The sequence below is a fragment of the Nyctereutes procyonoides genome, unplaced genomic scaffold, assembly GCF_905146905.1.
Source record: "Nyctereutes procyonoides isolate TBG_1078 unplaced genomic scaffold, NYPRO_anot_genome, whole genome shotgun sequence".
Taxonomy (NCBI): domain Eukaryota; kingdom Metazoa; phylum Chordata; class Mammalia; order Carnivora; family Canidae; genus Nyctereutes; species Nyctereutes procyonoides.
Genome location: NW_026575048.1, coordinates 15524341 through 15549975, shown reverse-complemented (window position 1 = coordinate 15549975; position 25635 = coordinate 15524341). Strand labels below are relative to the sequence as shown.

The 25635-nt window shown below is 40.4% G+C and overlaps 1 protein-coding gene across 6 annotated transcripts in view; it reads left to right on the top strand.

Moving 5' to 3' along the window:
- Positions 1 to 25635, top strand: part of LDAH (lipid droplet associated hydrolase) — a 106592-nt gene extending 80957 nt beyond the window's left edge. For all 6 annotated transcript variants that reach the window (XM_055327273.1, XM_055327276.1, XM_055327277.1 and 3 more), the window contains 2 exons: positions 8918 to 9000; positions 23398 to 25635. In XM_055327273.1, the coding sequence (XP_055183248.1) occupies positions 8918 to 9000; positions 23398 to 23589 (275 nt within the window). In that variant the 3' untranslated portion in view covers positions 23590 to 25635. The remainder of the gene's footprint in view (positions 1 to 8917; positions 9001 to 23397) is intronic.

Here is a 25635-nt window from a genome sequence, read left to right as displayed (position 1 = left end):
CACCCTTACGGATACCTGCCATGAACCAAGTACTCAGATAAGCCCTGGAAAGAATAATAAATAAAGCTCTTGCCTTTAAGTTAACTTCCAGCATGGTCAGGGAGACAAATGTGAAGAATTTTAATCTCTCAGAGTTAGGGCTTTCATGAGAACAGATAGAGGAGAAATCAGTTCTCCCTGGGTCAGGAACAGAGAATAAGACTACTGAATTTGACTTGAAGATGAGTTGGGATTTTTCCAGAAGAACGGAATAGCTTTAAGATAGGTGATGGAGGGATCCCTGGGTGGCGCAGCGGTTTGGCGCCTGCCTTTGGCCCAGGGCGCGATCCTGGAGACCCGGGATCGAATCCCACGTCGGGCTCCCGGTGCATGGAGCCTGCTTCTCCCTCTGCCTGTGTCTCTGCCTCTCTCTCTCTCTCTCTCTCTTTCTCTCTCTCTCTCTCTCTCTCTCTCTGTGACTATCATAAATAAATAAAAACTAATTAAAAAAATTTAAAAAAAAAGATAGGTGATGGAATTCAATAGAAGGCAATTCTCCATTGTAGATTACATATACTTGGAGAACTTAATGATGCCATCTGACTTGTGAGATCAAAATCCTTCTGTCTTCCAATGTCAGCCCCCACTCCTTTCATCCCCTTAGCCACTCTCCTGCGAGGTGAAGTGCTGTAGTGATACTTGAACAATGAGCAGGTTTCAGAAGATATAGTAGCAAAGTATAGTATATTAGACTCCTCAGTGAGTTTTCTTTGTACCTGTATTGAGATTTGTAATGCAAAAAAAAGCAAGTAAACAATTCCCATTCTTCTAAGTCATTCTCTTTCCTTCATGTTCATGTTTTTGTTTCCATTACTCTTGCTCCTGGATATTTCCCTCACTGTGGTGCTTGAAACTCTGAATTCTGCTGGGTTTCCGAGAATGCTGTTGACAATCATTGCCAAGAGAAATGTGTTTTCCCCTTAGGAAATTACATGTCCATTTGGTATTATTATTTCTGACCACTGTGTTGTGTTACGAGCATTTCTGAGGAATGAAAAAGATGGCTTCCTTGGAGCAATTACTGGAAAGGAAACTGGTATGTTACTTTCTTTAAAAAAAAAAAAAAGTATACTTAGATCAGAAATTATCAGGGAAAAAAAGAATAGAAATAAAGACAGGGTAAGGTACATTCTCTGATAAGAAATTTTACTCTTGGAAATATAAAATTCCTTACAAGTGATTTGCATTTTTAAGTTGCTCCTAATTTTGGAATAACACTACAGAAAATTGATTAAAACATAAGTGTTTTTACCTCCATGAATTATCCCAAAGTAAACTCCCATATAACACACACCCAGCTCAAGAGTCACCATTGCCTGGATCTCAGAAACCTCCCTTAAGGCCCTGCATTTCCAAAAATCCACTTCTGAGCTCATTCGGGTTGTTGGCAAGAGTCCATTTTATGTGGCCTTATGACTGAGGTCCCCACTGTCTTGCTCACTATGAGCCAGGGATCCCTCTCAGCTCCTAGAAGTCACTCTCTGTTCCTTTCCACGTGATCTCCAGCTTCAAACCAGCAGTGAAACTTCTAGTCCTCTTAGCACTTTGAATCTCTGACTTCCTCTTCTCCCACCAGCCAGAGGAAAACTCAGATTTTGAAGGATGTGCGTGATTAAAGTCATCTCTGCTCTATGATGTAATCTCATCATGGGGGTAATGCGTCATCAGATTCACAGGTGCCACCTGCACTCAAAAGGGAGGAGACTGTAGAAGGACAAGGATTATTGTGTCACTTGCCCTCTGTTTCCTGCTGCTCTTAAATGCTACCTCTGTCAAAAATCCAGTATCTATATATGCGTAGTCATTTCTGGAAGAGTTTATATAGAATCAATATTATTTTTTCCTTAAATGTTGAGTAGAATAGACCAATGAAGTCCTCTTGCCCTGGAGTTTTCTTTATGAAAAGGCTTTAAATTACAAATTTAATGCCTTTAATAAATAAAAGACTTCTCAAGCTGTTTGTTTTCAAGTAAGCTTAAGATTTGTGATTCTGTTCATTTTATCGCTTGTCGAATTTCTTAGCATAAAGTTGTTTACAAAATTACCTGATTATCCTTCGGCATCAGTAACATCTGTAAGTTATCACTTCTCTTTCCTGATACTAATGTTTTATGTCTCATGTCTTCTCTTGTATTTTTTTTTCCTTATTGGGCTGCCTAAAGGCTTATACATTTTACTAAACTTGTTCTTGGTTTCATTTATTTTCTCAATTGTTTTTCTGCCTCCTATTTCATTAATTTTTGCTATGAACATTATTATTTACTTTATTCTGCCTACTTTGGAGTTAATTTTCTCTTTCTAGTTTTTTTTTTAATTTTTATTTATTTATGATAGTCACAGAGAGAGAGAGAGAGAGAGGCAGAGACACAGGCAGAGGGAGAAGCAGGCTCCATGCACCGGGAGCCCGACGTGGGATTCGATCCCGGGTCTCCAGGATCGCGCCCTGGGCCAAAGGCAGGCGCCAAACCGCTGCGCCACCCAGGGATCCCCTCTTTCTAGTTTTTTACAGTGGAACTGAGGTCATTCATTTGAGATCTTTTTCCATTTCTAAAATAGGTGTTAAAGCTTTATAAATTGCTTTCTAAATACTGCTGTGATCATGTCCCACAAATTTTGATATGTTGTGTTTTTATTTTTATTCACCTCACAGTACTCTTTTATTTCCCTTTAGATTTCTTCTTTGACCCAGGGGTTTATTAAGAAATGGATCATTTCATTTCTACATTTTTTAATAATAAATTTATTTTTTATTGGTGTTCAGTTTGCCAACTACACCCAGTGCTCATCCCGTCAAGTGCCCCCTTCAGTGCCCATCACCCATTCACCCCCACCCCCCGCCCTCCTCCCCTTCCAGCACCCCTAGTTCATTTCCCAGAGTTAGGAGTCTTCATGTTCTGTCTCCCTTTCTGATATGTCCTACCCATTTCTACATTTTTGACGATTTTCCAGATATCTTTCTGTTATTGATCGTTAATTTGGTTCCATTATGGCCAGAGAACATATTTTGTATGATTTTAATTGTTTAAATGACATGATACATGTTTTATGGATCAGGATATGGTTTGACTTGAGAAATGCTCTGTGGATACTTGAAAAGAATGTATGTTCTGTACTTGTTATGAGACTGTTCTATAGATATCACTTAAGTCAAGTTGATTGATGGTATCTTTTTCTGATTTTACTGATTTTCTAACTATTCTATCAATTATTAGAAGATGAGTGTCAAAATCTCTCACTACTATTTATGGATTTGTCTATTTCTTTTTGTATTTCTATTAGCTTTTACTTCACATATTTTGAAGTTCAGACTTACTAGGTGCATAAACATTTAGGACTTACACCTTCCTGATGAATTGACCCTTTATCTATGGTAATATTCTTGGCTCTGAAACTCATTTTTATGATATTAATATAATCATTCCACCTCTCTTTTGACTCATGTTAGCATGACATATCTTTTTCCATTTTTTAACTTTTAGTCTTTATAGATAAGGTCCATTTTTTGCAGGCAGCAAATGTTGAATCTTGCTTTCTTACCAGCTCTGCCTTTTAATTTGAATGTTGAAACAATTTAAATTTAATGTAGTTACAGACTGGGATGGCTTAAATCTGTAATCTTGATACATATTTTCTATTTGTCTCTTATGTTCTTTGTCCCATTTTTACTTCTTTCCTACCTTCCTATAAATCAATTGGGTATTTTTTATGATACATTTTATCTCATTTGTCAGCTTATTAATCAGTTTTTGTTTTAATATGATACTCTACCACTTTTACAGTCTTCAGATGATACTGTCCTATACTAAAAAGTTAACAGTAAGCCCTTTCTCTCTCCTAGCATGGACACTTTTGTCATGTATTTTACTTATTTGACATGTTATTATTATTTTGCTTTAAACAGTCAATTGACTTATAAAGAGGTATAAATAACAGAGTAATGTATTTTAAATTTACCCACATAATTACTATTTCTGGTGTCCTTTATCTATGTGTAGACACAATTGTATCAGATTATCATCTTTTTGCTTTAAGTATTTTCCATAACATTTCTTTTTTTTTTATAACATTTCTTCAAGTTCCACTAATAGTTAATTCTTTCAGCTTTTGTATGTCTGAAAATGTATTTTGTCTCCACTTTTGAAAGCTTTTTTCACTGACTGTAGAATTCTAGATTGGCAGGGTTGTTTTTTTTTTTTTTTCATTGCTTTAGAAATGTTCCTCCACTGTCTCCTAGTTACATCATTTAAAGAAGAAACCTGCTGTCTTTTTAAGTCTTGGTTCCTCTGTATGTAATGCAGTTTACCCTTGAACAATGTGAGGGACAGGGGCACAACTCCCCACCATGCCTTTAAAAATCTGTGTATAACTTTTGATTCCCCCAAAATTTAACTATTAATATCCTACTGTTGATCAGAAGCCTTACCAATAATATAAACAATTAACACATATTGTATATATTGTATGTATTATATACTGTATTCTTACAATAAAGTAAGCTAGAAAAAAGAAAACATTATTAAGAAAATAATAAGAGAAAATACATTTATGGTACTATCCTGTATTTATCAAAAGGAATCCATGTATAAGTGGACTCACACACTTTAAACCTATGTTGTAAAAGGGTCAAGCTGTACATCATTTGTATCTACTTTTAAGATTTTTCTCTTTATCACTCATTTTAAGCAATTCATTATGTACTTTGGTATACTTTTCTTCATGGTTCTTGTGCTTTGTGATTCTTTGAGCTTCTTGGATTTGTGAGTTTATGGTTTTAATATTTTAATATTTTTCAGATATTTTTCTGTACCTCCCTTCTTCAGAGACTCCAGTTATGTGACACATGACATATGACACCACTTTGAGGTTCATTTGTGGCCCACTGATATTCTGTTCTTCCCCCACTCCACTCCAAGTTCTTTTCTGTGGGGTGTTGTTTTTTTTTTTTTTTATAGTTTCTGTTGCTCTGTCTTCAATTCACTAACTTTTCCTTTATGATGTTCTACTCTGCCATTATCCCAGCCAGTGTATTTTTTCATCTCTAGAGGTTTGGCATGAGTCTTTCTTATATCTTCCCTAACTCTATTTAATATGTTCAATATTTCTTCTCAAATATATAGAATAGGTTATAAAACTTTCAATATCTGTGAATACCAATTGTTTTTAAATAGGCTAATTTTGCTATAATTAAAATACCATAAAACTCACTTTCTTAAAGTGCACAATTCAGTGGTTGTCTTTTAGTATATTCTCAGAGTAGTGCAACCATGACAACTATCTGACTTTAGAATATTTTCATCACCTCAGAGAAACCCCATGCCCATCTCTACCCATTTCCACCTCTCCCCAGTCCCTGACAACCACTAATCTACTTTTTCTCTCAATGTATTTGCCTATTATGGACATTTAACATAAAAGGAATTATACAGTATGTGACCTTTTGTGACTTGCTTCTTTGATTTAGCATAATGTGTCCAGGGTTCATTCATGTTGTAGCATACAGCACTACTTCATTATTGATCAATAATACTCATTTTATGCTGATAGCATATTTTGGTTTTCCATTCATCAGTTGATGACTGTGGAGATTGTTTCTACCCTTTGGTTATCATGAACAGTGAGACTGTACACATTTACATAAAGTTTTGTGTGGACTTCTGTTTTCACTTTTTTGGGGTTTGCGCCTACAAATGGAAATGCTAGATAAATGCAGTAACTCTATATTTAACATTTGAGCAAGTGTCAAACTGTTTTCCAAAGTACCTGTACCAATTTCCAATGCTACCCACGATGTATGAAGGTTTCAGTTTCCCTGCATCCCTGTCAACACTGGCTTTTGTTCGTCTTTTTTCTTGTAGCCATCCTGTTAGGGGTGATGTGGTATGACACTGTGGTTTTGATTGCATTTCTTTGGTGACTAATGAAATGATGTTGAGCATCTTTTCACACACTTACCATCTGTACTTTTTCTTTAGAGTAAGGCCTGTCCAAATCCTTTGCCCATTTTTATTTTTATTTTTTTAAAGATTGATTTATTTATTTTAGACAAAGAGGGAGAGAGAGAGAGCACAAGCAAGGGAGTGAGGAGCAGAGAGAAAGTGGGAGAGAAACTCAAGCGGAGTCTAAGCTGAGCATGTGGAGCCCAAGGCAGGGCTTGGCTCATAACCCTGAGATATGACCTGAGCTAAAACCAAGAGTCGGATGCTTAACCAATTGTGCCACCTAGGTGCCCCTTTTGCCCATTTTTAATGAAATTTTTGTCTTTTTATTGTTGAGTTGTAGAGTTCTTTATGTTCTAGATGCTAGATCCTATGGGATATATATTTTTTTTTTATTCTGTGCATTGTCTTTTCACTTTCTTGATGTGTCCTTTAAAGTACAAACAGTGTTGGGCAGCCCAGGTGGCTCAGCGGTTTAGCACCACCTTCAGCCCAGGAAGTGATCCTGGAGACCTGGGATCGAGTCCCACGTCGGGCTCCCTGCATGGAGCCTGCTTCTCCCTCTGCCTGTGTTTCTCCCTCTCTCTCTATGTGTGTATCTCTCATGAATAAATGAATAAAATCTTTTAAAAATAAATAAATAAAAAATAAATAAATAAAAATAAAGTACAGTGTTCATTTTTATGAAAACCAGTTTATTTTTACTTTTCTCACTTATGCTTTTAGTGTCGTGTCTTAGAACCCATTGCCTAATCTGAGATCACCAAGATTTATTCTTATGTTTCCTTCTAAGTTTTATAGGTAGATTTAATTGTTAAATTTAGGACTATAATTCCTTGTTAATTGATTTTTGTATATGATATGAGACGGTGGTTCAACCCATAATATTGTGTGTGTACATCCAGTTTTCCCAGCACTGTTATTTGAGTGTTTACGAATTTTATTACCTTTGTAATTTTGGAATCAGTTTTAATTAATTTATATCCTGATTTGGGATTGTATTTTCCTGCCTTACATGCTTGATAACTGTTTATGGCATGCTTTATTTTGTTAATCTTACCTTTTTGGATGCTGGATATTTTTGCATTTATGTAGATGTTCTTGAGCTTTGTTATGGGACACTTCTATTACTTGCAAGTTCTGTTCTTGCTTTTAAGCTTTGTTAGTTGGTTGCAAGACAGCATTCAGTTTAGGGTGTTTAGGGTCAGTTTTACCCACTACCAAGGCAAACCGTTTCCAAGTCCTATAGTTGATATACCATTAATTACAAAATTTTCCTAGTAGGCTAGTAAGAACACTAACTACTCCCTGTCTGGGCACTGTTTCCTCTAAAGCCTTTTGGGTGGTTCTTTTTCCAGCTTCTGGTGATGTCTCACAGGGTAGTGCCAGTCAGTACTTAGCTGGAACTGAAGAGGAACCATCTGCTGGTCTCTGGAGCTTTCTCCCCTCCTCCACTTTCACCAGCTCTCTCCCCTCCATGACTCTGCCATACAAAACCACACACTGACTTCCCCAGCTCTGCCTCTTTCTTGTACAGTGTGTCCAGAATTTGTTTTTAATCAGCTGTGGCAAAGTGACAGACACAGAGAACTGCCTTTGGAATAAGAATTTATTCCCTCCAGTTCCCAAGAGGAGACAGGGTAGAAGGAAGGCATGAGGAAAGTGGAGGGACACCAGGGGACACCTTGTTTGGTTGGAGAGATTACAGACACTGATTCATTCCAGCCAGTGATAGAAAAAGTATAAGTCTTATAAAACTTTAGGTACAGCTAACCACTCAGTGAAGAAAAGCAGAATTCGTATTTTCATACTATTCAGTGAAAAGAAATTTTTAAGAGATAGCAAAGGGGCACCTGGCCAGCTCAGAAGAGTGTGCGACTCTTGATCTCGGGATTTTGACTTCGAGCCCGATATTGGGTGTAGAGATAACTAAAAAAATAAATAAACTTTAAAACAAATAAATAAATAAATATGAGATGAAAACATCATTTACACTAAAGGGGGTGAGAAGGAGTATTGGAAATCAAAAGAAAGCAAAGCATATACAAAACAGGATAACTGGACTCAAACCAAATATCTCTTCTATCAACATACATGACTATGTTAGGTCCCTTTAAGAGGTACTTTCAAATTACATTTTTAAAGAGGTCTGCTTATGATTTCAAGAGACATTCTTAAAATGAGAAAAGATTGAAAATAAAAGGACAAATATATCAGGCAGATGATGACAAAGAAGAGATCAAAGTGACAATAATAATACTATTCAAAATAGAACCCAAGGCACACAGCACTGAATGAAAATTTGCATACCAGTATGAGAAAGCAACTTAAATGTGTGCTGTCTCTGGTTTTCTTCCTCTTTCTCAGGTATGTGACATCTATCTAGAAAGGGAGAGGGTCAGCTCTGCTCCTCATGCAGTCAGTACAATGGGACTAACCCTCATTAAAAACTCTTAGGGAGCCTTTAAGCCTATTTTAAAATAAGCATTCATCTTAATTGTAACTTTAACAAAAAATAAAATAAAAAGTCAGGATAGTTTCACATTAGTAACTGCCTGCCATTTCCCTGATGTGCATGATTTACCTGTAAACATCTGTGCTTTTAATCCTTAAATCATAAAAATACATTGTTCAGGTGCACCACACATCATCTGACGTGGTATCTGACATGAGGCCGTCCTGTTGCTGCTGCTGCTGCTGCTGCCTGTTGCTATTGAGAAAGGCAGGTGAGGGAAAGAACAGGTTCTTTTGTAGGACATGGTCTTGTTTCCAGAGACCAGGCGTGTTGTCTGACTCACACCTGTCTCTGGGCATCAGTGATAACTTCACATCAGACACTGCTTGCTGAAAGGAATAGAGGAACCAGGGATTAAATACAATTAATTTGACATTTGTGTTTGGTCTATATATTCTAAGTGTCTGACTCTTCTTTTTAAATGTAGCCAATGCTGCCTACCTTGGAGGCCAAGAAATGATGAAAGTGGTGAAGAGAGACAACGAAACCATAAAGACATATTTATCTAAGGTAATCATTTTGGTGCTGCAAGGCAGTAAGTAGATGGGCAGAAATATTTACTAAGCATGAAGTGCTGGAATTGGTTAGAGTCTATGAGACCTCAAGGGTTTGTGGGTTTCCTATAATGTTCCACTTCTAGTTCAAATAAGGCAGTTCTTGAAAGTTGCATAGGAAGTAAGCAAAGCTGACCATATACTTCAGTAGATACTTAAATATAATTTACCACCTGTTTTTGTAAGGTTTGTTTTTAGAATCAGTGCTTCTCTCTAGGGCCTTATGCTGAGGAGACTCTCAATAATATTTATGGAATGAATGAGGTATATTAAAATGTTAGTAAAACACTGGATAAGAACTAATATCGCTATGACCTGTTGACTCAGCCTGTCTTTTTTTATTCTCCAGTGCATTATGGTAGGGATGTTCAGCTGTGACACCAAGACCAGGTTTCTGTACAACCAGGTGCAGAAAGGCAAAGACTGAAATATTTAGCATTTGGGAGTTACTGCTGCAAACGTCAAAGTCTTACACAAACACAGTTGAAAGCACCAGTCTCTGAAACAGTGAGGGTACCATGGTCAAGAATATATCTAAGAACCCTAGAATTGGTGGCTCTGGTACTCCTGTGGCATCATTTGTCTGTCTGTCCATTCCAAATAGGACAGAGCTACGCTGTCTAAATACCATAGTCAGCAGCCAGTATGGTTATTTGCAGCTAATCTGAAAGATGTGCTCTAAGTATAATATACACATTGAGTTTCAGAAACCTAGTACTTAAAAGAGATAAAGTATTTCATTAATATTTTTATATTATATGTTAAAATGATAATATTTTAGACTATTGGGTTAAATAAAATAGACTATTAAAAGTAATTTCATCCATTCTGTTAAACTTTTTTAATGTAGTTACTAGAAAATTTTAAATTACATATGTGCCTTTATATTTCTGTAGGGCTGTGCTAATCTAGAACTTTACAGTAAGTGCTGACCTGTGACATCTGCAGGTTATGATGTAATGAGCCCGGCCGAGTGGCCAGCTCTTACAGGGCCCAGGAACCTATAGTCTGCAAATAAAATCTTAGATGTCCTCCCCCTGGGTTTAGAATGTTTTCATAAACTTTGAGACATTTGACTTAAACTTGCTACAGTGTTCGTATTTCTAGAACCTCCCAATACAATTATCTTAAAGCAAGAAATATATGTGTATGTGTTCCTTAAAATATATTTTTTTCTTTTAAAAAAAAAGGTTTTTTTTCCAGAATATTGATCTATAGTAGCTTCACCCAGAGAGGACTTTTGAAAATCTGTATTTGTCTTATGGCCATAGTACTCATCTTTTTCTAAAATAGCATTTGCCTGGAGATTGAAATTTTGAAGCCAGAAGGAAACCCTCACTAGCCGAATGGGGGAGGTTGGGGGCCTCAGAAGGACACTTTCTCCAGGGCTTTCAGCTGTTTCCAGTCATTGAAGGATGTAAAAATACAAGAAAAAGAGTATTTTATTTTTCAGCTAAATTATAAGTGAATTTGTTTCAAAAATGCATTTAAGTTCTCAAGGCTAGAAGTTCATAAAAACAACTCAATTCCCAGTTAATAATAAGACTGGCAGATGCTCACTTCCAAAATTCACACTTACAGAATGACTAGACCCATCATGTGTCAAAGCCCATCTTACCACCTGTGGAAGCCAGCTGCTATAAAATACTCATCATCTCTGGATTCTGTTTGTATGTTGTGCTCAGGAAGAGGTCAAAGGAAGGTGCTAACTTATTCCTGTCCTAAGTTAAATCCATATGCAAGTGTAATCATTCCCAGATCGAAGTCTGCTTATGGTAACTGTGTCAGGACTGTAAGTTTACTGAAACTTCTTTAAGAGAAATATGGGGGGATAATAGTAGATGGCAGGCATTTCAAGGTTATTATTAACGCAGTCACAGGAATAAACTTTTCCAACTACAGGGAGTAGTTTTGTTTTGTTTTTTAAGATAGCACAAAAGGTACTGGTGGAATTTGGGAAAGCAAAGCATTGTTTAGTTTAAGGATGCAAAACTACCTTGCCGTGAATTGATTATCCTTTGTACTCAGTTTGATCTCTCCATTAGAATAATACGGTTCCGATTCCTAAGTAAAATGAGGTACAGAGAGACAGGAAGTTTATTGCAACTTTTTGTGTCTATAATGAAAAAAGAGGAAACATGCTGTAATTTAATATTGGTGAAAGTTGAATCAATATACGGCCCCATCTGCTTGAGAAAATAAGGAAACTTGAAAGGGCATGTAGTTTTAGGAAGGTGGTGGCCATTGCCTCTTGCCATCCCAACAATCCTGACAAGTGGTTCAACTTGAAAACCAGTTCCCAAGACTAGACATATCCCTTTTTAGGTACTTTAGTCCAAGGAACTCTGTCCCATTTCAGCCCCAAACATTGGCGTTCAAAAACTTTATACCTATCTGCCAGAACTGTCCAGTGTGAAGACTCTGTGAGCCACATACTTTGTTGCAAAAATATTTGAAGGTATCTCAATTATTCAACTAATTTTAAAACAGTTCTGAAAAATGTGTCTTTGTGCCATCCAGTCAGGAAGCCGCAAGAAAGTCTAAAAATAGTCTCTCTACTACATCATGGGGATGGCTTTCAGATTCTTTCTCATCTGCTAGAAAACTATCACACCATAAACTGCAGGCTTTGGTTCTACATTCAGATTTTCTGCCACTGAATTTCCATTGTCCACATGAAGAGAACTTCTTGAGGAAAATGGACTTTTAACTCTGAAAAATCTACTGAACTTATTGCCTATTGCCTGCCTGCCTGCCTTCCCTCCCAGGTCTGCAGACTTTATATACAGTATCAGGCAGTTGTGTTTATTAGCAGTGCTTCAGTACTATGTAAAGTTATTTTCCTTTCTTTGAGCAAATATACCAGCCTCATATTTGTTTCCGAATGAGTATACTATGGCCTGTGGCATCAAAGATTGTGTTCTATCTTTACCTGACTGAAGCCACCTATCCTTTAAAACTTGGCTCCAATGTCATCTCCAGGAGGCTTTCCTCAGCCCCTGGTTTTGGTTAGATGTTCCTCCCCCAGCCCTTTCCCTGTGTAGTTATAATATTGCATTTTCCACACAGTGTTTAAGTGGTCAGTTTTCCCCTCTTGTGTACCTTCAGGTCAGGAATTATGTTTTTCTCATCTAGATATCTCTAAAGACTCAGCACAATGTATGATACCTGCTGAGTTAATAAATAAATGTGTACTAGATGGATAGATGGATGGGGAAGCCATTCGGGCATAGATTCTAAGACTTTTTTGTGCCATGGGTCTCTTTGACCCTCTCATGTATAGACCCCTACTCAAAATAATGGTTTTAAGTACATAAAATAAATACATGAAATTACTACAAAAAAGCAATTATATCGAAATAGAGTTATCACAATAACCTAAAAACAAATTTGTGATAGTTCGTACACCTTTATTAACACATTAAATAATGAGATATAAAAATAGCAGTCAGAATTAATAAGTTTATAGTAATGAGCATAAATAACTTTTTAGTTATCTTCAACAAATTTCCTGTGATTTGAAAACTTCGATAATTTTATAGGTGACAAAATGTAGATGTCACTCATACTACTATTGTTTGTTGCCTGTATTCATAATTGAAGGAAATACTAAATTGTAGTTAGAGGTTAGCAAAGATAAAAATGTCATCTTTTTCCCAAGCAAGTTTATGTTACCCTTCCCCCACTGTCACCACATCTGCATGAACCCATGTGGACCCATTGATTCCCCCCCGGCCATTGAGGAAGCCCTGCTTTAGAGACACTAGAAGTGGTTAGGCAGCATGGTATCGTGGTTTGGGTGCTGGCTGGTCTGAGAACAAGAAGCCATGAAATGCTACCCTAAAAAGATGAGGTTAGTTTGAGCTGTTGGGGAGCTATTGAATGGCTTAAGCAAAAGGGTAATGACCAGAGTGATAGCCAAAATGTTTGATAACCTTTTGGCGTAGTCACTTACCCATCAGAACATGTGCCATCAATGAACAGCCAGACAGTTGAGAGCTACCAGTTCATATCAGTCAGCCCTAGGAATGTGGCTGGATTAACAAATGATAGGGATTGTTGGGTGGGAGGATGTATGGAAAATATTGGAGAAGGATGAAATTTGAGGTAGGGAGATCATTCAGGAGGTTTTTACAAGGACTGAGGCAGTGGGGTGGGGGTGGAGAGGAGGTAGGATAGGGAAGATTTAGGAAGTAGAGTCAGAAACACTTGTACTAACAGGACAGGAGAGAATGAGGAAGGAAGAGTCTCGGATTATTTCTCTGTATTTAGATTGGTAACAAGATAGGGAACGTGGGGAGGGAAGTACTAGCAAGCTGTGGGAGGTAGTTGAGAAACTAGTTCATCTGGGTCCTTTGAGATACCTATGGGACACTCAAGTGGACACATGTCCGGCAGGCAGCTGGACCTATGGGTGTGAAGCTTAGAATGATAGTCTGGGCTGAACTTTGATTTGGAAATAATGGAGATAGATTTGAAGCCATGAGCCTGGATAACAGTAACACAAGGAAGTAGTATATGGAGAGAAGACATCTAATGATGGATCCTTGGGAGCACAGCTTAAAAGGTTGGGAAGAAGCAAAGGAGGTAATGAACAAGACAGGAATGGAGGCAGAGGGGTGGGAATGAGGACCACAATAAAACAAGCCCAAGTAAGAGAATCAACTGTTCATTTTTGCCACTCCCATCCCAATTCTTTTGGGAACCCCTGGGGCATGTTCTGCTTTATGAGGCACCTGGTGTGTCTGAGGCAAGTAGGTCAGCATTCGCTTGTTCTGTCATTGTTCTAAACTATAAGGAAATGTATGTCCCATTCACAGAAAAGTGAATTTGTGTTTGGTTTAGAAACTTGAAGTTTTCATTTGAAACTCACTTAGGAGGGAAACTCTAAACTGCCGTGACCATCTCTGGCCTAGGCGTATGGAAACAGCTGGTGTGTGCTACTGCCAGACCGACGGTGAGCATCGCTATCAGCCAGTGAGGGGTCTAAAGTTTTCCCAGCGAGAACCTGTGAGGTGCAAGCTTCGTGACAAAGGCGGGCAGCCGCGAAGGGGCCGCCAGCAGAGTCATGTTGCCCCTGCCCCCAGAGGGCCAGGCCAGGTGACAGTGTGTTTTGGGAAGGGGGCAAAGTGCCCTCAGGAACAGGAACCCCTCTGCTGTGGCCCTTTCCCCATCCTGCTTAGCCCACCCGAGCCCAGAGGTGCATGTTGCCTGTGGGAGCAAACCTTGTGCAGTCGTTGGCAGGTTCGGGCATGCAAATCCTTCGGACATGCACACGTCCTGCCCAGCGGAGCATAGGAAGTGCTGCCTGGCCCGGCTGACCAGGACTGCCTTCCGCCACGCCTCGGTCCGAAACTGATCGTGTTAGTTCTGCCTGTTTAATTTGAAACCTGTTCAGAATGTCATAATCATCCTGGAAGTGCGTAGGTTTGTTTTCATCTCAACCGTTTTGACCTTGAGAGCTTTATCTTAGGCACTTGTGTTAGCATACCCTGAGTTCTCAGGTGGAGCAAGATTGAAAGGAGCCGGTGCGTACTGGGGAGCAGACTTCTGAGTCGCAGCCTGGGGTTCAAACCCCAGCTCCACCGCTTGCTTACTTATGGAACCATGATTAAGTTACGTGACCGCACTGAGCCTCCTTTTTTCATCAATAAGATGGTTTAATAGTAGTATCTAGTATCACACATTTGTTCCAAAAATATAATGCTGTAATTCATATAAAGGCCTTCCAAGAGTATCTGGCATGTACTAATAAGCATTCAATAGGAGTTTATTATTATTATAAAGTTTGTTATATCCTAGATATGCCTCTGAGTGCTTTAAAAAGACTATTTGCTTAACTTCTTCCCCCACACACTCCTTCCCAGATATTTCATTCTGCAGTGAAAGATTTTGCAGATACTAAATAGATACCCTAGAGACCCTAGAATGCCCCAACCCCATCCTAGATCACAGCCACTGCTCCCCTTGAGATGCCTAAAGGAGAAGTTGTGCAGGAAGGAACAGTGGCAAAAGAAGGCACAGGAGTACTTCATTTTTGCCGGAACTTAGGACAGTTCCCTCATGCAAAGAAGCCAGATGAGCTGAACTTGGCCACTGTTTCTCTGAGTTAAACAAGACCCTCCAGCACATCTGCCAATCTCCTGAGGCATATGACCACAGAGAAACAGAAACACAAGAGGATGCATTTGTTCCCAATGCTTCATACTCTGCAACCTCACCAGAAGAAAATTGATGCCTCAGATCAGCCTCTCACTCTAGTCCCAGGCAAGAAAGAGACAAAGCTAGTCAGTAGCTGGTCCAGTGCCCTCCATTTGGGAGTGTGTTGTGGCTCTTTATACTCGAGTCACGCAGAAAGGACTGAGCCTCACTTTACAAGTCTGATGGGCAGCCACTGGAGAGGGGTCCAGACAGTAACCTACTGGCCTTCCACTGCCTCCTCCTCTTCATCATCATCATCATCATCATCATCATCATCATCATCCTTTGGTGCCTTAATGCCCACAGCTCCCTGAGTTGCCTGCAGAAGGAAGAGGGCTCAGTGGTCATAAAGGATTGTGTTGTCACCTCCATCCTCAGCCACATTTCTTCATCTTCGGGGATTTTAATTCTCGTGTTCTTAAGGAGGGTAATTGAGCCAATTCTGGATAAAAGGAAGAAAGGAAACAAAGTAAGTTGGAAAATGAATATCCTAAACTGTCTCCCTTTCTTTAGCAATTCTTCAAGTTCCTAAAAATGCTTGTTCAGAAGGACTGCAGTGAAATTATAAAGCTTTGTGACTGCCATCCCTCTGTTCCCAAGAGGAATATTATTTTTAAATAATTGAAAAGAAGAAGCTTATGTTACAGAATAGGCCTCCTCTGAAGTGTGTCATCTGATGGGGAGTGGGGAGGGGGTGGGAGCTGCAGCCTGCCCTGGGTTCTCTGCAAGGGTAGAATGCAATGGAGGAGGGTTAGGACCCCAAGCCTGGGAAAGCTGCGCAGGGTAGGGGGATGATGAAAACACGGAAATAAAGGCAGAACAGGGAGATCTAGCTGGTACCTAGATGTGCGGGTACTAATTTGACCCCTTGGTAGGCAAATGGCTGCTTTGTGTCTGATATTTGGCTTCTTTGATCACAAACAACAAAAATAAAAACCAAACCCAAACCTGACAGGTGACAGTTATTCTGGAGAAGGAAAGGAAGAGTGGAGAAAGCAGGATTGACATAATTTTTCTGACTTCTCAAAGCACGAAGGAGAAAATACGTCTCCTCCCTGAGCATCTACACCACTGCCCTGTAGTTGCTCTCACAATGCAGGAGTTTTCCCTGCCACGCAGTGTGACGGCTTAGGGCACTCTTTCTAAAGAAATCAGCTTGTAAACTTACTGGGAAACCTGTTCAGTCAGCACCTAGGGAGCCACCACTCTTTATGGAACACTAACAGAGGAGTCCCTGTGCAGCCCAGGAAGGCAGGGGGCCTTATCTCTGCTGCCGTGAGGGCCCAGGGGCTCTGCCTGTGAGTCCTACCAGGCGGGAAGTGGCAGTCTCTGAATGCTGGTGTTGTCCTTCATTTTGGATGATGCTGGACCAGGAGTACCCAGATGGCACTGCAGTGTAGGCTCCAGATCTCATTCGTAAGTAAAAGTGGGTGAGAGTCACCTCAGTGAGCCACGTGTGAGGGTGGCTTGAAGATGGGCTGTGCTTCACTGTTTCTTTGGATAGTGACTGACCCTGGATCTTCCAACCAATGTCCTTCCCCATGATCTTTTCAGGGGAACATGGCATGTGTGTGTGTGCATGTGTGTGTAGAGTGTGTGCACTATATGATAATATATAATGTATATAATAAAACGCTTTGCTTTAGGCTTAAAGAAAGTGTATAGAGATGCCTGGGTGGTTCAGTCAGTTAAAACAACTGACTCTTGATTTCAGCTCAGGTCATGATCTCAAGGTCATAGGATCAAGCCCCATGTTGGGTTCTGTACTTTGCAGAGTCTGTTTGAGATTCTCTCTCTCTCCCTCTACCCCTCCTACTCCCCCCCCCCAAAATAAAGAAGTCCTTTTTTTTTTTTAGTGTATAATACTTATATATTTTCTGAGCCTGACTTATATCAAAAAGCAGCTTATCAGAAGAAAATATATTTTCAAAAATCAATTTAAGGCCATGTGGCTGCTTTTTCCTCTGACCTGAGCACAACCCCCACTTTAGGGAAGAATCTAGACAAATTTTTGCCCCTATAAGAGATCCCTTTGTCCTCATTGTCATCACCAGTGTAATAGCACCTGCCCTTTAGAGTGCTTACTGTATGTCAAGTACTTGATACGCTTGTTTTCTAATCCTTACCACCCCACAGGGTATCTGTTCTGTCCCCACTTTACAGAGAAGGAAACAGAGAGCCTAAGAAACTGGTCCAAGGTAACATTGCTAATAGATGGAAGAACCAAGATTCCAGCCTAGGCAGGTATGGCTCAGGGCTCAAGCTCTCAACACTGTGCCTGCTGCACTGTGCTCTCCCCCTGTAACTGAATAATGAGCTTGAGCAGCTTCACAGATGATTTTACCATAATAGAATACAAAGGCTTTATGAGAAGTGCTTTCACTCTGAGCATAATGGCCCTGAAATACCATCTACCCTTCTGCTTGGGTTTACATTATATCATGAAACAGATTGCCCAAGGACCACTTGAAGAGAAGTTCAATTTGTTTAACTTCCAAGGACAACTGGTTTATACCAAACTTGGCTACATGGTGAATTATATTCTAAGGAGCTTCTAAAATTGAGCTTATCCATAAAGTTAACAAAATGAATAAATGAACAAATACATAAATAAAATTAGTAACTTTAAAAATAAACAACATTCTAAGACTATGAAAAACTTCCTTTTATTAGACCTGTGACTCCTATAATGCCTATAGTCCTATTGGATTGTTGAATAGAGAGAAGAAATACAAACAGATTTTTTTCCAGTTTTATTGAGATATAATTCACACAAAACATCGTATTAGCCTAAGGTTTATAACATAATGAATATGATATATGTATATAGTGCAAAATGATTACCATAGTAAGTTCAGCTATAAATTTAAATTTCTTGTGACGAAAGCTTTTAAGGTCTACTGTCTCAGCGTATTTTAAGTGTACAGCACAATACCGTTAACCACAGTTACTGTGCTGTACATTAGAGAGTTATAGGTTTATTCATCCTATAACTGGAATTTTGTACCTTTTGACCACCTTTACCCAGTCCCTTCACCGCCCCATTCCCCATATCTGGCAACTACCAATCTAATCTGTTCTCTCTTTCTAGGACTTCTTTTTTTTTTTTTAGATTACACATATAAGTAAAACTATGCTGTATTTGTCTTTCTCTGACTTATTTCACTTAGCATAATGCCTTCAGGGTCCATCCATATTGTCACAAACAGCAGACTTTCCTTCCTTTTTTATGGCTCTATAGTATCACTGCTTGTGTCTGTCTGTGTGTGTGTGTGTGTGTGTACACCACCAGATAGAGATTTTTGTGGTTTCCTTCATGTTTAATATTTTAGGATCTACCATTGAAAGTGACTTTTGTTATTTATTAGCTAAATCAAATATATAAACTTAGGTCATAAGATGGTTTCTAGCATTGCTTTTCTTAAACTAAATCCTCTGTTAGTGATGCATAAAAGCCAACAACTCCAAATTGACTCCTGCAGGGCAGGATTCAGGTTTCCCCACTTTGGGCTCCTGTAGCAGCATCTCTCTGCCTGTTGTGTTTCAGGGCCAGCCTGTTCTTCCCTAGTCTGGCAGCTTCTCCAGGGCAAGCTGTGTTTTACTCGCTTGTGAATTTCAACCACTTAGCCAGTGCCAGATGGGAAATCGGGTTAGAGTCATTTTTGGTGGGACTGCTTTGAATCTGTGAGTTTCAGCAGCAGAAAGTGAGAGGGAAAAAAACCACCCACATGAGAAAAGACAAATGTGGTTCCTGTGTGGTGGCAAACTGCAACAATTTGCAGGGACATATCTCCTTAGGGGGACACTGAAAAGTCAAAGGAAAATACGTCTGTGAGCACAGAGATTACAGTAACCATAATGCCACCTTACTGCAGAAAACACATGAGGAAAAGCAAAAAGCAATCCCGAGAAGTCAAAGTGTACACAAACTGAGAAAATTAAATTTTGTGCTTAATAGAGAAATGGATTACTTAACATGACAGCAATCTGGAAACACAGAATAATTTCCATTCAATAATGTGTACTTTTTATCAACTCTCAGGCGTATCAAAGCGAGTGCCAAGAAGAAAGAAACTACAGGAAATAATTTATCTTCTCACAGACCTTTGGCTCTAAACATTCCGCTGATAGCCTGAGATTCTCAGGTCACAATTCCAGTAATTTCCCATCAGTTATCCCTCCTGTGACACGCAGCACCCCAGAACTACATAGACTTTGAGGAAGGCCGTAAGTGCAGGTGGTTGGGTGCACTCCTGCCCTTGATGGTCACACTCAGTTTTCATAGCCAGTCTAAGACCCTCTCCCCCCACCACCCAGTCTGTAGCTTTTGTGTTTTCCTAACATGGGCCAGTTCATTGTTAATTGTAAACAGTAGTAAAAGGAACTGATTAGGAATGTTGCCCTGGGATATATAACCCAGCTTTACAACTCACTAATTGTTTGAACTTAAGCAACTTACTAAGCCTCAGTTTCCTCTTCTATAAAATAGGGATAAAATACCTTCCCCAGAGTATTGTGAGGACTCTGTGAGAGTATAGAGCCTAGCACATTCTTCTCAGTTTTTATCAGTTCGTCATGTGTTGTGATGGTAATTTGTTTTGACATATCGAACATAGTAGTATACACTCCTAACTATCATGCTTTGGTGTCCAGTTATTTCTTTCTACTTCACTTGTCTTCCCCCACCCCCCACTAGTACCTGTACACACCCCATACTTTTTCAGTTTCCTGTTTAGGGTTACAGATGCAGAGTCTTCTGTTCAGATCTATTGCCTGTGACTTATAATCTATAGGGACAGGAAGTATCTTGACCCATGTACGTAAAGGCATTAGAATAACCACGTGTTTTACTTGTAAGCCAATATTTTCATAGAGGGCCCTTCAGTGAATATAGTCTGAAGAAGAATTTAAAAAACAAAACAAGGGGCAGCCCCGGTGGCACAGCGGTTTAGCGCCGCCTGCAGCCCAGGGTGTGATCCTGGAGACCCAGGATCGAGTCCCACGTCGGGCTCCCTGTGTGGATCCTGCTTCTCCCTCTGCCTGTGTCTCTGCCCCTCTCTCTGTGTGTGTCTCTCATGAATAAATAAATAAAATCTTTAAAAAAAAAGACACAAAACATAAAGACCTTACCCCACCATCACTTAGAGATTGAACAAAATCTAGCCTGCTCTAAATGGTTACTGGTCATGGAGGATTGAGAAAGTTAGATGAACATATGGGAAATCTGGAATCCTCACTATCACGCCATCTTGAACACTTTGTTGTTAAGATTCCTAGTACATGCCTTGGGTAGCACATGCTTACGACTACTTGGACACGACTTGTCTCTTGATACCCTCTAACCTATGTGTATTATTCCTGCTCAACTGTCTGACAGTTTTATGCATGAGGGAAGGGTTGGTGGTTCCCCAGTGCTGAGGGTCAATAAGCGGGAGTGTTCAGTGGAGACATTTCAAGGAGTGATTGCCTCACTGAAAAGTAAATGCTGGGTTCTCCATAGAAATAGTTTTTGAAACGTGAGGCAGGAAGCAGCAGGTGCATACAGTCTCCTCATCAAAGAGACTCCTAGGAATGGTTTTCTGCCTTGCTCTCCCTCTAGCTTACTTTTTTTGTGGTAGGGCTTTTGACAAGACTTCAGCACCAGCTTGGGCTGGTGTGAGGGCTTCCAGGGTGCCTTTCTCAGTGTTTAGGAATCTTCAGGCAAGAGAATGCACTTGGAGCAGAGAAACACCCCGATGGACACAAGGCCAAGTCAGCATTTCCAGATTTCCCAGCACTGTTTCATACTCTGAGGAAGTGCAGAAATCCCTGGACATGATGACTGTACCATACATTATTTCCTGGGTATAACTTAAAAGATTCTTGTGGGTAAGGGTAGGGCATGGTTTAGAGAGAACCTGAAGTTATTAGCCCTATTGGTAGGTAATGAATGCCTGCAAGTAGCTTGTCCTCCCAGCAATGCCTCAAAGGGAAGCTGTGGCAGGGTGTTGCTGGCCAGAGTAGTCACCCACTGGCCATAACACTGCAGTGTGCCAGACGTGTAGAGACTGACACCTGAAGGAACAAACCAGACCACTGCCAGGCTCTCTGTTCTCCAGCAACAGAAAGAACTTCATACTCTGCTAGGAGCCATGGCAAAATGAATTTCAGTTTTAGGGGCTTTGGAGTGTCCAGAAATGGTTGTAGTGAGACAAAAACAAAACAAAACAAAAAAACAGGAGAATGAGAAGAATAAGTGAGCAGCCTGTGAGCCAGAGATCCTTTGCAGTATTCAAAACTAAAACCCCAGGTGACAACCAGAAAAATCTCTACAAAGTTATTCAGAGTCAGTCTGCAACTCAAGGTTTGGCTGTTAATAAGTGACTCTCTGGAGTACTACATCACATATTTTCCTCTTTAAAGTATTGCTTTAACTATCCCTTTAAATACAGGTTATAAGGTAAGGGAGAAGAAATGTGTGGGAAATATCAGAAAGGGACACAGAACATAAAGACTTCTAACTCTGGGAAATGAACTAGGGGTGGTGGAGGGGGAGGAGGGGGGGTGGGGGTGAATGGGTGACGGGCACTGAAGGGGACACTTGACGGGATGAGCACTGGGTGTTATTCTGTATGTTGGTAAACTGAACACCAATAAAAATTAATTTATTAAAAAAATAAAAAATAAATACAGGTTAAATCATAAGGTTCTTGTAATAAATACCAGTGTTTTTATAAGTGCAATCTCTTTTGTCCAGCTAATGGATTTAATGGCCGTTAGAGCAGAATCACCCAGTGGGCAATAGCACATGTGTTCCATCTTGTCTTCCCATCACACTTTGGCCCCTCCAGTCTCTCATTGACATCGTAGCAGGAATAAGTGTCCTACCATGGAGACATGGCCATGTCACTTCATTGCATGGAGTCTTATGTTAGCTCCTTTTGTCAGGTTTCCCCCCCCCCCCGCCCCTCCCCTATTGCTGGGAGGAAGTAGAGCATTCCTGTGAAACCTTTTATAAGCTGAAATGGCATAAAGCAAGGAAGCATTTACCTTTAATGTATCTGGTGAAAAGTTTTTGAGTGTACCCAGACCAAAAAAAAAAGAACTTCTCTTAGGCTTTTCTGATGCCTTAGGACACATCTTGCTAGTGGGTGCACACAGTAAATCGAGGTAAAGCACAGATGCTTGCAGACACTGCTCAGAGCTCTGGTGGCTTGATGCGTAATGTAGTTCCAGGGGGAGGTGCTCGGGGGAGCCACCCTCACTGCTCCAGGGGCATGCAGCCTCTATACCTGCCCACTGCCACACACACACTGAATTCTACTTTCCCTTTTAGCCTTTATTCATAAAAGCGAAAATCCTCTTTGGATTTCTTTCAGGCGGCAAAAACAGGTACTAACATAGGTGTTTCCGTAAAAGCAAAGCAGTATAACAGAGTTTGGGAAAGCAGGGGATACCACTCTGTGTGTGTGTGTGTGTGTGTGTGTGTGTGTGTGTGTGTGTGTGTCATGGGCAGGTCTAGATCAGTATCTGGTAAGGGTGTCAGTAATGTCTTCAGGGAGGCTCTGTCTCCATGCAGCTGCTTGCTATCACCTGAAGTATAATTAGATCACCTGGCACTGAATCAACATACTGTCCTGCTGCACAGAGCCTATTCATAGAAATGTTATAGACATTCTCAGGGTTCTGGTGACTTTCATCTGCTACATTGAGAAGCCTATCTGATTCATCTTTGGGTGCATTCACCTACCATGTGGCTGCATGAAAACGGTGAAGTATGTAATAAATAGGTCACTGATCACCCAGTGATTATGTCCCAGTAACTCGTCCTTGTCCTCACCAGCCGTCTCTCCACTCCTGCCCGTCCCAACCACAGTGTACACAACTTGGCTGGCACATCCTTTTAGTGAATCATGGGTGACCGCTCATACAAGACTCTCCCTCTCGATATGGGGATAGGTTTCTTCAGATCAGGTGCCTCTTAATTCATGCCTATGAATTCGCACCATGAAGGTCACTGCCTTGAGAGAGCCATGCTCTGGAGGGAGCCCTGGGACTAGCGTACAGGGCCAGGGACGGGTGCTGTTTTCAAAGCCTTGCAGATTGCTGGTGTCATGTTTGTGTTGGAAGAAGAAAATGTTTTCTAATAAAATGTTTTTGTCTTGTCTTTTAGCTTACATTTTACTATGGTACTACAGATGCTTGGTGTCCAAAAGAATACTATGAAGACATAAAGAAGGATTTTCCAGAAGGAGATATTCGGCTCTGTGAGAAGAAAATACCTCATGCATTCATCCTCCATTTTCCCCAGGAAATGGCTGACATGGTAGCTGACTGGCTAAAGGATGATCTGTCTAAAATATAAGTACTGACCCATGGAAACATCACTGACAGCTAGCACATAGCAGCAGTGGCTGTGCCATCTCTTAGTAGTTAGTAGTATACTTGGTAGGTAAGTGTTCAGTGTGAATGTTTGATATTAGAAGAAGGAAAAAAAAAAAGAACCTTTTGGCTTACTATCAGCTCCTAGCTAGCCCCCCATACTACAGGCTGAAGTAAACACAGTTGATGAAATACACCATAGGTTTAACAGCACATTTCCAAGACTCAGGGAACACAGAGATCAGTAATCTAAACAAGACCCTTCATTTTTGCATGAGATTACCCCAGTGGCACCATGCAGTTGATTGTAGTAGGCAGGATCCTTGCAGACAAAAGTCTAAATTTAGTTGATTTTAATCCAGTTACCATGTAGAATAGGCTCTCCTAGAGGAAATCATGAAATACCTACTAGAAAATGTAAAGGGGATCAGTAAAGTGTAGAGTCCGATATGTAAGTGGATGAGGTCTTGAGGATGCACATTCCAGGAGCAGGAAGTGGTGAGTAGTGGATCTTGGTAGCGGACCTGGACAGAAGCTAAAGATCAGCGCAGACTAACTTTGTAGAGGTCTTGGCTGAGGTCCTCAGTATCACACTGGATACCAGGACAGCCTGCATCACCCCCCACTCCCCCCGTGATACTACCTTGCAGCATGTCACAAACCACCAAGCAGTGCCAGCATCAAGGGGAGGTACTGCTTGTCTGCATCTCTAAGATGCAGCTTCTAAGAAGCTTCCCTGAGGAGTGAGACTTCCTGATCTTCCTGCATTAGTTGGAGACTGAAGTTCACCAGACATAACTTTGGTGAAGGAACCCGATGAGAGCTGTTGAAGGATCCTGACTGCACCTCTTGCCACAAGACAGCCGGCAAGCTCTGTGCTGAGCTCTAGCCTGCCAGGTTGGGAGGCCCTGGGTGTCCCAAAGCCAGCCTGTACCTCCTCATAAGAGTTGCCCCTTCTGTGATTTTTCCAATAAAACTATATTGAGGACCAGCTATGAGCCAAATACTGTGCTAGGCATTGAGGATAAAGTTCTTGGCTATGTCATGATTCTTTTCTCAGGAAAATCTTCCAGTAAGTAACTTTCGGGAGGGCATCTTTCAATTGCTGAATAGAGAATTGCTATAAATGAGTTCTACATTTCTGCCCCGGCTTTGTTAGTTGGAAAGAAATTGTTTTACTAATGAACCAAAAGAAGCCATAATGAATCATGTGAATTCACCTTCTCTGGATGCCTTGAGGTCCAGTAGAGAAGCTTGTTCTCCAACCTCGAGTAGGCTCACTATATTTCTGCCTTCCCTAAAATGACTCAATCCTGGGACCCTAGGAGCCAATAAGTCCCACTGACAGCAGTAATAGTTGACAACTAATCAGAACATTCAGTTTTCTCCTAGAGGAGACCCCCCTCATGGTGTTATCATTCCTTAAGAACAATAGAATATTGTCCTTCCTTCCAAAGCCCTAAAGCCCCTGATGAAGGATTCAGTTCTGATATGCTGCCAACCCAGTGGTGAGCATAGAACAAGTTGCTGTCCTGGCATGGCTTCTGCATCTGAGCAAATGACTTCTCAGAAGGGAAGAGCCAAGCCCCAGGCAAGGAGTGCTCTTGGCCCTGGAGAGAAGCCAGGAGACATACAGACCATTGGCACAGGGCTACGCACGAAATCCTGATTGCCCTCTGTGAAGGGAGGCCTTCTGGAAGTCTGATGTTAGAAGCTTAGGATTCATGGCTCTGCAGTGCCTTGCATATAGGAGATGCTCAGTAGTACTAACTTGACACATTTGAGCAAGTCCTGGGTGAATCACACCTACTAGAATAATAATATCCCCTAGTTTTACTTTCAGCATTATTTTATATTACTACGTATTTCAGAATTCTACATGTATGACATTGTGTCTTAACTTTGGTTTTTCAGAGCTTAAAAAATGATAAAAAGTAAAATGATAAAGTAAAAGATACTGGCTCGTTTTCTGTTTATCATCTGATGGCCAAATGAATTTTCAAAATAAATGTTTTACCAGCATTTACAA